This window comes from Haplochromis burtoni, unplaced genomic scaffold, assembly GCF_018398535.1.
Source record: "Haplochromis burtoni strain Fernald_Lab_line unplaced genomic scaffold, NCSU_Asbu1 Contig_379, whole genome shotgun sequence".
In the NCBI taxonomy this organism is placed as follows: Eukaryota; Metazoa; Chordata; class Actinopteri; order Cichliformes; family Cichlidae; genus Haplochromis; species Haplochromis burtoni.
In genome coordinates this window covers 371,283-382,732 of record NW_024582740.1, presented here as the reverse complement: position 1 = coordinate 382,732, position 11,450 = coordinate 371,283, and the positions used below count along the sequence as shown (strand labels likewise).

Sequence of the window (11,450 nt, the reverse complement as noted above, 5' to 3'; positions counted from 1 at the left end):
ACACACACACACACACACACACACACACACACACACACACACACACACACACGAAGAATAAAAGGGAATAAGTTGTGATAGCACAATAAAACGAACTGCATGTGTTCAAAGGCAGGGTTGCGTGTAGTTTTGTGGCTTGCTGTCCCTGGTGCTGAGTGCGGCGCTGTCCTTGGTGCTCATTTGAAACGCAGCGTCATCCCCCTCCTCCTCCTCCCCTCTCTGTTTTTCTGTTTTCTCCTCTCTCCTCCGCTAGCCGCGGCGCCAGTAGCTCCTGCGCCGCACTGATTAGTTAGAAAAGAGAGAGAGGGAGAGAGATTGGCAAGCGATGCATGGAGAATCGCGCTCGGGAGAGAAGCACAGACGCCACTTAAAGAGCCACGGACCGTTTTTAATGACTCCACTTCAGCGAGGATTCCACACGAGGCGGAATCTTCATACTTCACTTAACACACCGGAGTGCGCGTGACCGTGGGTGCAAGTATCATAGGTGTATACCTGAGTAACATGTGTACATATGGAAATCAGAGGGGGGTTTAAAGCTTGCTGTAGCCTGCCTAAACCCAAGGAATGGAAACGTGGCTTCTTTTCTGGAGCCCATCCATCCATCCATCCATCCATCCATCCACTTAAGTGTTTAGGTGCCACAGCTCACTGACTGATTCTCTGACTCTATTAAAGGCTGAGGAATTAAAACAATCAAAAACAGAGAGACAGAAAAGTGAGCACAGAGAGTGGGGGGAGAAGGATTACAGATAAATAAATCCATGAACTGATCACCAGAGAGTGCAGTGACAGGTCCTATCATTCTTCTCACTTGCTCTTCCTCTGTGTATCTGTGTGTGTGTGTGTGTGTGTGTGTGTGTCCGAGGCCCTTGCTCGGCTGCGTTATCTCACAAGAAGACTCATTAACATAGAAATGACTTTAGGAAGAGAAGTACAGCGTTTCACCTCTGGTGAGAGACGGAAAGCAGGGAAGCCGAAGAGAGGAAGGAGGGCGGGAAAGGAGATGTCGAAGTGAGTTTGGATGGTGGCTGAGAAGAGAAGTGGAGAGATAAGGAAGAAAAAGAATGAAGGGTGGGCAAAAGGCAATGGAGGAGGCAACAAGTGAGGAAAGGACAGGTGGAAGAAGATGAAGAAAGGATATAGAAAAAGAAATGGTTGAATGGTGACATGTTGATGCAATCAGTTTACAGAATACAAGCAGCATTTTTCAGTAGATGAAATGTTCTTGTTTTTTGAGTAGAGCATGAAAGTTATAGAGCCAAAGTCCGACCAGTGGCACAGCGAGGGAACATTTTGTGCAGCCTGCAAGCGTGTCAAGAAAAGATGAAACACCAACAGTTTGTGTCATTCTATAAAGCAGCACAGAGAAAGACTGAGGGAGCATTTCTCTTCAGTTTCAGATCTTCTTTCTATCCATCATACATGGCTAACCCTTCCTAACATTAACACATGGAGCTGGTGTCAACAAACACTGCCTCACTGATGGTTAAAAACGGTAAACTCAAGGCAGCACAAGATTCTCTGGGCAGGTTACGAACGCTACCTACAATTTTTCGGATGTTTGCATTTTTCTTGTTCACATGAGCCCAAACTTTGAGACCCCCCCCCCCCTCCCATTGCAGAGAGTTGACTTTTAGATACCCATTCGTTCATTTTCTTCTGCTTATGGAGTTCAACAGGGGTTAGCTGTCATAGGGCGAGGGGCAGGGTACACCCAGGAGAGGTTGCCTGTGGATCTACCAGCTCCACACAGAGACAGACAATCACGAACATGCCCAGGACCTTCTTGTGACAAGGTTAACCACTGCACCCCTGAGCCACTCTCTTGGGTATATATTTTATTTAAAAAGGTTACTGACAGAATGCAGCATTGGCAACATGTATATAAAATATACTTTCAGGTTTCCTACTCTGTGGTCATGAGGTATAGGTAAGGTAAGTATATTTTATATAGAGAGGTACTACTACTAAGAATTAAACACTGCAGTTGTGATATATTTATCACAGCAGGCACGTGTTTTATAAATATCGACAACAGTAAATCTTAGGTTTCTTTCAGGATGTCGGCAGAAACACTAAAAAACTGCAGTCAGATTTCTTACCATGAGTAATGCAGATTGTTGTAAGATCAGCATCACTTTGTGGCTTAATTTCCTCTCTTAAAACCCTTTTGCTCTCTTAGATATGGCATAAAGTGCAGACTACTGACAGGAACTTTTTATAACGACAAACTATTAACTTCTAACCAAAGTGTGATTACAGTGATGGTGTTGGTAGGCAGCAGAGAGAGACAGGACTCGAGGAGGCCCTTGTGGAGAAAGGCATTTGGGACATGACGTTAGCAATCACCAAAATGTCCTATGTTTGCCCTTTCTCTGTCATTGGGAGAGCGGTTTCTGCTCTCTTTTTCTCTCCTCTCCTCAGTTATTGGCAATGCAACAGAAGGATGAGGATAGAGAGATGGGGAGGTTCTTGAAGCGGGGAGGAGGAGGAAGACTGCAGGGCTTCTGCTTGGTGAGCTGGAACCTTCTCACACCTCTGGCCAGTGTTCAGAGATTAGGAGGAGGAGGAAGAAGTTAGAGGAAACTGAAAACCACAGAGAAATTAGAGAGCAAAAGATAAGCTGTTTGGAGGAAGAGAAACGTGCCGTAAGGAGGGTGAGCTGGATAGATTTACAGATGGGGAGTGTGGGGCAGCTAGTGGTGATGTTGCATTTTTGTGTGACTGTGCTCGTATATTTAATGATGTATAAAAGTGAGTGCGTTGGAGAGAAATCAGAGTTTTTCAGATGTGTGTGTTGCCTCTGGCACGGCCAGAGTTCAGTCTTCTGTACGTTGTAGGTCTTCAAATGTGAAGTAATCATTCATTTCTGGGTGATTGTAATGTGCATGACAAACACTTTTTTTCATTGTCACATGAAAAGTGTTTCTAATGAGTTCTAATGTTTCCTTTATGTAATTCATGGTGCAGGGACATGGATGTTAGCTTGAAGAGTTTAGTTTATGCTACAGTCACACTGGCGAAGACAGTGGCTAGAGACCATGGCATCACCAAAATTACGGCAATCGTTTGCAGTCTCCACTCGCTGTCACCTGGTGTCTTCAAGATGTGTCGAGATGGTGATACAGCAGCAATAAGATGAAAGCAGTCTGCTACCAATTTGGGTCAAGCTGGCAATTACATGCAATCTGTTCGTGCTAATAATTGTAACTGTGATAGAGCAGCGAAATTTGCAAACCTGTTGCCGTCTACTTGTTTAAATATTTATTGCAGTGGAGTCAGGATCTTGATGCTAGTGGCCTTGGAGCTCTGGAGGGGTCCCCATCACGTCGTTCGTCTCTACATTACCCCATGCAGGGTGCAAATTACTTAAAAAAAAAAAAAAAATCAGTGGAAGTGAATTAAGCAGAGGTGTTATCCATTAATTTGGGACCGCTCGCAGGCTGACTCCAGTTGATTGCAATGAGTTGGTCTGTCTGCATTTGTAAAGTATTTGCAATTATTTTAAATTCTTCTGTCTGAATGAAATCAGTCCAAGTCGGATGGCAACTTTTTCCTAGACGTGTTGCTTCTCAATGTGTAATTGTCTTGTAATTGAAAGTAGTTGCCCAGAGGTTGATGGTCTTTCATGATGAACATCTGGGCAACCAGGAACTACTTAATGTCAGTCTCCCAACACCAAAATACTTAAAAGCAACCACTGGTTTTTCCTAGCTGTCTTATTTTTCCTATAAGTGTGACTGAGGCTTTAAAGACTTGGTTTAAAGTTATGAGCAAACAGGAAAACAGGTCAGTGAATGTCTCATAAAGATATGGGAACATGACTGTGTGTGTGTGTGTGTCAGATTAGGTAAAAACATAACAGACTTTGACATTGATTGAGTAAGAATGAGGTGTGGTGTGAATGAAATAGAGAAACAGAGAAACAGAGGGACACTTTAGCTGGGAAGAAACATGTCTGATGGTGTGAAGGTGTGCCTAATATGGTTGCCTAATGAAAACGTCTGTGCGGCTGTATGAGAGAGAGAGAGAGTGAGAGATGGTAGAAGAGAGGGCAAGAAAGGAGATAGGGTGAAATAAATCCAATAAGCTCCTCTGTCATGCTACCCTCTTGAGCGTTTTAAAGAGCCACTGAATGAAAAAATAAGAGAATCTTTTGCTTTTGTCAGTTTTCCTTTTTCATCTCTCGTCAGTCTGCTGCAGAGAGCGTCGTTTTTACCTCAAAACTCCCCCATCATCTTTTTTTCTTTTTCATTCAGCAATAGCATGTAGCTTCCTCGCTTCAGCATGCTCTGAAAGGCACAGAGTTAAAATGCATATACCAAAATCAGTGCTTCCTCTGTCACTGCCTTGGGGCAGGCTCCAATCAACACCCCGCTCTCTCACCATTGCAAGCCTAAGGGGAACAAACAAACAAACAAATAAACAGTTATTGAGTCTAATTTTATGTTCCCTTGTTTGAAAGTGTGAAAGCCTCTGCTGCACTTTACACTTATTTATGGTCGCTCCAGTTTCTGTCGTAGTTCATGCTGCCAGTGTGTTTGCATATGTATGCCTATATGCATTTAGCATACAGTGATTTTAATGATTTTTTAAAACATGTCTTCAGGGAAGGTTCATGTTTGGCATGACATAATTTACTTTTGCAGTTCTCTCTGTGTGCTCTCATATAGAACAAATGCTTATTTCACTTTCAGTTTATTCACAAAATGCAGTCACAATCATGATTATGCATAAAGTATTCACTTGTTAAATGGGAGCCTCTTCTGTATAGGGGCCCAGAGATCAAAGAACAAATGACTTGCAATTGAATACAAATAAAATTTCTAACCTGAATCCTTCACCCTATTAACCATCCATCCATTAACCTTCTTCTTATTATCCAGTTCAGCATCATCCGGAAGGCGGAGCCTAGCCCAGCTGTCACTAGCCAGCATGGAGGGTACACAGGTGGCCAGTCTGTTGCAGGATTAATGCATAGAGACAGACAACCATTCACAACCCCACGCACATCTTTTGACTGAAGGAGGAAGCTTGAGTACTCCGAGGGGACCCATACAGACATGTGGCCAACATGCAAACTCCCATGCAAAGCATGAATCCCCAGTCCGGATTCAGACATGCAAACTCAGCACCATTGTGCAAAAGTAGCCTAAAATTACTCTAAAGACCCTCAAAGTATATCATAGTACATCTAGACAGTGGCACATAGAGAATAACTGTCACGGGCTGCGGAGGCAGACCATGTGTGGGTTTGTGTTGAGGACCCAGGAGCAGACAGAGGCGAGGAGATGGAACCTGAGAACCAAAAACGAGCCTTTATTTGGCTGGTAGCAGGAACTGAATATGAAAACTAAGGAAACTAAGAGCAACCATGAAAAACTGACTACTAAGACCTGAACTATGACAACACACTGTGGCAATAAACTATGACCAAAAATGGGGTGGGTAACACAGACAACGCAACGTTAAACACACGGAGGCTGAGGACTTAGATACACACATGGGGTGATCAGGAGACGTGGAGACACAGCTGACTCGAATGAAACATAATGACAACGCAGGGGAGAGTAACACTGCACACACTAACACGAGACACGGACCTTCAAAGTAAAACCAGAAACATGACAGACACTGAACTAAACCTAAGAACAAAACTCTTAACCAGAATAACACTGAAACTGAGGATTATAATATTCAAAACAGGACAACTAAAGAATCAGAAAGTAAACCATAATACAGAATAAACAGCAAAATACAAGTAACTGAAAATGCTGGGTCAAAATGACCCAGAACCGTGACAATAACAGTATATATTAAGAGCATGAATTTCAAATAGAAATCTACATTATTTTTAAAACATTTGGACTGTTTGGAAATGTGCTATATAAATAAACTTGACCATGAACTATTGAACATACTGTAGTTGCAACTTCTGTCCTGTGGCTAATCTGTGGAGCTGCACAGGTCAAACTAAAATTTGGATATTTAAGTTCCTGTTTTTTTGCCTTTTGTTGTACTTGAGAGGGAAACTACACGGAGATAAGGTCAAAAGTCTATCACTGATTCTATATATACAACAGTATATGTTGCACAGACATTTAGAAAGGTCCAGTATTCAGTTTATCCTCATATGTAATTTTAAATCCATGTCCTACTTGTTCTTCTTCTGGGCTTTTTTTTTTTTACCCTTTATCTTCATATTTGTTCATCAGTTTTCCTTCAAATAAAATATTAATCACTGTTATATTAATATTGACATTATGAGCACATATACGTGGTGCCTTCAGAGGTGTTTGTCTATACCCGTTTGCTGAAAGCCATTAAAAAGTATGCATAATGATAAAGACACATTTTGCATTTGCTGTACAAAATATTATGAAGAGATACCTCGTTAATTTCTGCACATTCTTACAGATTTACTACGGTAATAAAAAGGTTTTCTAAACTCCTGTGGCATTTTGCATCGTTTCAGATTAATTAATGGTTGTTATCAGTTCTTAAAAAATAAAAGATTTTGAAATCAAATTTCATCATTAACACAACAGCCTATGAACTGTTGATATATTGATGGCAAAGTTTAACCAGTGATTTGACCTGTATGCAACAGCTTGTGATGCTATAACTGCTCCACTTACTTTTTTTTTTTTATCATATTTTCACAGTGAGAATATAACAGATGATCTAGAAAAAAGAAAGACATTCAAAACAAAACAGACCAAAAACAAGGAAACAAGCCAACATGTGATTTTGCAACATAATTTATTACTTTACAACCGCAAACATCACAAAACATTATTATTATTATTATTATTATTATTATTGTTGTTATTATTATTAAATCAGTGAACTATCTTATCTCATAAAACACATCCTTACTCTTTTCTTGCAGTTTTCTGCATTTAAACACTGAAAATTATCTTCAGGTTATTGTTAAATCACTTGTTGTTTAGAATGTAAGCCCAGCCTAAATCAAAGCAGAAGTAAGGTCAAAATGCAGCCATCAAATGTTAATTAAACCTTAGCAGCAGCTCCTCGGTTGTTATGTTTAGTGTCATGTAGCCTTTGAAAGGCTACAAACCGTAAGAGAGAAGGGTAAAGGGGAAGAGAACGGGACCAATCAGGGATAATGAGAGGCAAATGAAACTGAAATGCCTCGAGAAGACGAGGGAAGAAGCAAGGGAAAAAGCTGCAGGAAGGGATAAAGGTCAAGAGGAAAGGAACGAAGAAAGAGAAAGACAACGAGGAAGCTGAGTGGGAGAGGAAGAGAGGAAGAAGGGGAGAGAAAGGTCAGAGCAGAAAATAAAATGACAGATGGAAAGGCGTGATCAAAGGAAAGGTCGGGAGGAGAGACAGGAGGGAAGGACACTTTCAGGCCAATACAGTCCACATACGAGTGGCAGAGCACTAAACATCTAGATCTTGCTGGATTTCAGTCAGCACAGATGTATATTTATATCTAGTTTTCGCTCCATGTTTTCTATTGCAACTTACATACATCATTTTTACCCCTAAACACATTGATTTCTGAGTATAAATACAACTATGGAAATGGAAGACTCTTACCCCTATGTACTTCAAAAATATTTATATCTGTACAAATAAAAGCAAAACACAGTCTTTCAATAATATTCAGTAAATGTGCAGCAATGACATGAGACATATCATAAATTAAGCGACATAAAAACCCTTTTACTGTCTAATAAAGAAACTATCACACACATACCCACACACACCAGTCCAACACTTAATATAGAATAAGTCCATATCATATGGAACAAGATATGAAAAAGAGAGATCGTCACATGCATGCATAGTATACTTCCTCATAGTCCTGTAATTTTTTTTTAAAATGTGAAACATATCTGCTAGCTTCTTAAACCAGCTTGTGCGTGTGTTACGGTCATTTTTTCATGTTGGCGCTGTTTAGTCAAACGACGCTGAAGCTGAAGAGAACATTTCTTATCAGATTTAAAGACAGACCTATATTAAAACTGAGCAGCGCTTAAGATATCTGAGTCACACGCATGTAGTGTGCCGTGCTCACTCATTAACTCGGCCATACAAATTCACAAGACAGCTGGCTGAGTGCTATCGAGCGCTTTGGGGTGTGGGGTTGTCAACAGCAGATGCTGAGACTGGGCGTGATTAATATTAGGAGATATTTACACCCTTGACCAGAGAAATATATGGCTGACACACAAAGGGCAGTTGTTGTTTTTTTTTAAATTTTACATTATACAGCAAAGAAGCAAAACATAAGGACGGCAGAGTAAAGTTTCACCAAAGCTCGAAGATGCTGTGTGCACGTTATTGAAGACACTACAGGCGTGCGTCCTTTCATGAAGATGCTGTTTGTGCTGATTAAAGCAGCAGGAGAAGGAGGAGGATGGGAATCTAGGCCTGTGCAACGGACCTACAGTATATGTCTTGTGTGCCTCCAGGTGCAAACATTTCTTAGTCATTGTCCGCCTTGTTACGCTTCACCTAGTAATTCCAACCCTCAGTCGAGGATCTGACTGTATGGCTAAGTGGGTGTACACAGGTATGGGTGCTTGTGTGTGTGTGTGACCCAAAATACATACATGTAATTCTGTCTGTCACACACACACACACACACACACACACTCACGTACATATATTCTAATATATGGATGACTGTCAAGAAATGCACACATACACAAATAAATTACAGGCAGGTGGTTTAAATTAAAATAAAAAAAATAAATGAAAAAGCAGCATTGCTTTTTTATTATTGCTGTTTGTGAAATGACTCCCTTGGAGGCTGTCAAAGCAGCTCAGCGTTCACCGTCTGCGCACGTGTGGATGCCCCACTGGTGACTGCTGCATTGCCAACTCCTGCGACGACTCATCGCACCAGGCTCCCACTGAAGCCCTGGCAGACGTACGGGCTAGAGCCAAAACAATTCTGATAATAATAAGAGAGGCATCAGAGGGGCGGATGGAGGGTGAAAAGGAGGAAATAGAGGAAAAAGAAAAAGAGGGGGTAAAAAAAAAAAACCCTAAAAAGGCTGTGAAGCTCGCTCAGTGTGAGACGCTAAGCCTCATGAGAGTGGGATGGGAACAATGGCCCAGTGGAAGTGGTTGGCGGTACTGCTCGCGGTGTGTGTCAGGATGAATGCAGAGGATACGGTTGATATTACGAAATGCAGATGTGCATACAGTTCAAGAAGTTAGAAAGTTTTACTCCTATACAATTTTTACAAAGACACAAGAGTAACAACATTAGAATATATATAAAACTTTACATTGCTAACACCGTGACACGCCAGTTATGTTGTAAAAACATTCATAAACACCAAATCTACATTCCAGTGTGCTTCGTAGGTCTTGGTCCCATTTTACTGTGCATGACAGGGATCCAGAGTTAAACCTGGAACTATCAGCGCTCATCGATGGCGGCCAATTTAGCAATGCCAGGAAAATATGAGCCTGGATTTGCGCGATGGTGCTTTGTAGATGTCACAATGATGCTGTGAAACTTGTGGGATAACACAAGGGAACATAACGCAATACTTCACTTTAAGAATACTAAGAGCGGTGAAAGGCTTGTTGCAGATACAATGCCATAAACACATCAGGAATTCTATCGTTGAATAAAGAAAGAGTGAGCTGACACGAGTGAAGCGGTAAGCTTGTGCTTCTCTACACTGAATAAAACTGGTTGGATTAATGCGGTTGATATTTTCTCTTGTTCCTGCCCTGCACAAAAAGCAGATGTTGACACCTCGGACATTTTTGATTCAATACTTCAACGTCTTTGGTATCCAGTGTTTGGTGCTGTGATTCCTGTTTTGGGCTGCAATCTTGGAGATACCCCAGTATGGCCTAAAAGAACTACAGACATTTACTGAACATACACATTTACTGCTTTGAAACCTCCTCTATCGGTCCATCGGTGTTAATTAGCGGGGGCCACGTATTCCGGGTTGATGTAGGAAAAGCCGAGGAAATCGTCCTGGTCCAGGTTCATGATGACGAGCTTGTCTGTTGGCGTCAAGTCCACAGCCATCTTGGTGAACTCCTTGTCAAAGTTGCAGGTGTCCCGACGGTTCCTCTGCAGGTGGGGTTCAGAGATTATGAAGGGGAGAGGATGTGATGAGAGGGAGGAACGACAGAAAAAATATTGTTGGAGGAGAGTGGGATGGATTGGGATGGAAAAGAGAATCCACTGCTGTTAAACACCCTATAGCGGACAATCAACTTAAAGCACAAGCTCTTTTGAACTAAAGAAACTGCAATATTGTTCAGTTTCTGTACTGTGATGGTGCAACGAACAAATGATTAGGAAGCGCTTCCCTTTCGTACCCGAGGTCAAATTAATCCTGTTCACTCTCATGTCTGTCTGTCTTCCTCTGTTTCAAGTCTCTATGCTTATTGCTCAGCCACAATACAGTAAAAATAGGACATCGGCCTCCTTGCAACTAGGAAAAAATCGGTGTTTCCCCGGTGAAAGCTTTGGTGTTGGAGACTGATTATAAGATGGTACATAGTGTACAACACTGCCAACCTCTGCATAGTTACTTTCAATTGCAAGGTGATTGGACAGCTCGCACGCGTGGGCTAACTCAAACTGACTGCAGTCACTCTCATACAGCTATGCAAATTGTTACGAGCACCAATCAATGGCCAAGAGTAAGCATATGTATGCAAATGTGCTGTTTATAGGGTTGGGAAACCTGCAGTCAGCTGAGAATGAAGACTTTATCACAGCTGATTGCGATATCATGACGAACTTTTGCAGGTAATTGTCAGCTTGACCCAATTCAATCGCCAACGGAAAGCAGAGGATCTGTCTTTTTGCACTTTTATTGTCAAGGTGCTTTGAAGATGGCAACTGACTTTGAATGGACACAAACCTGGTCCTCAAAGTCTTCAAAGCAATTATTTCAAAGGCAAGTTCAGTGCACACAGAAGCAGTAATTTTGGTTATGCCACTAGCATGAGCCTGTAGAATGAGTCAGGTTACTTTGCTGTTTGCAGAAAGTTTATCTTTACTGCACACAGGTGAATTGTATCAATTCTTATTTAAATTTTTTTATTTCCAAAACCTGTACTTGCTTTTTTTCCTTTTTTGGCTTACAAATGAGAAACAACACAGAACACAAGAAACAGCATCAAATGTGCTTGAACTGATAACCAGAGACTGTTCATTCAAAACCCACAAAACTCTGGTATTTTCTTTACATTTGTAGATCAAAGTGGATACCCTAAAAAATTTGCTGTCTGCCTCTCACAGTGGAAATGTTGATGCTAGTGATCCCTGAAATGAAACCACCTGCTGCGGCACAAAATCCTGTGTGCAGTCACATGGTATGTTAGGAAAAACTCACCTGAACATCTAATCTTTCCAGTTAAGTTTCACTATCTAAAGTATTTAAACTTTATTATTAAATGTTAAGAAGAATGTGAATGTTGCCCCACAA

The 11,450-nt window shown here is 41.3% G+C and overlaps 1 protein-coding gene across 1 annotated transcript in view; it reads right to left on the bottom strand.

Moving 5' to 3' along the window:
* Positions 1-6,817: 6,817 nt before the first annotated feature.
* prkcbb (protein kinase C, beta b) overlaps positions 6,818-11,450 on the bottom strand; it is a 103,241-nt gene continuing 98,608 nt past the window's right edge. Inside the window, exon 17 of the mRNA XM_005943606.3 lies at positions 6,818-10,081. Coding sequence (XP_005943668.1) covers positions 9,926-10,081 — 156 coding nt within the window. The 3' untranslated portion in view covers positions 6,818-9,925. The remainder of the gene's footprint in view (positions 10,082-11,450) is intronic.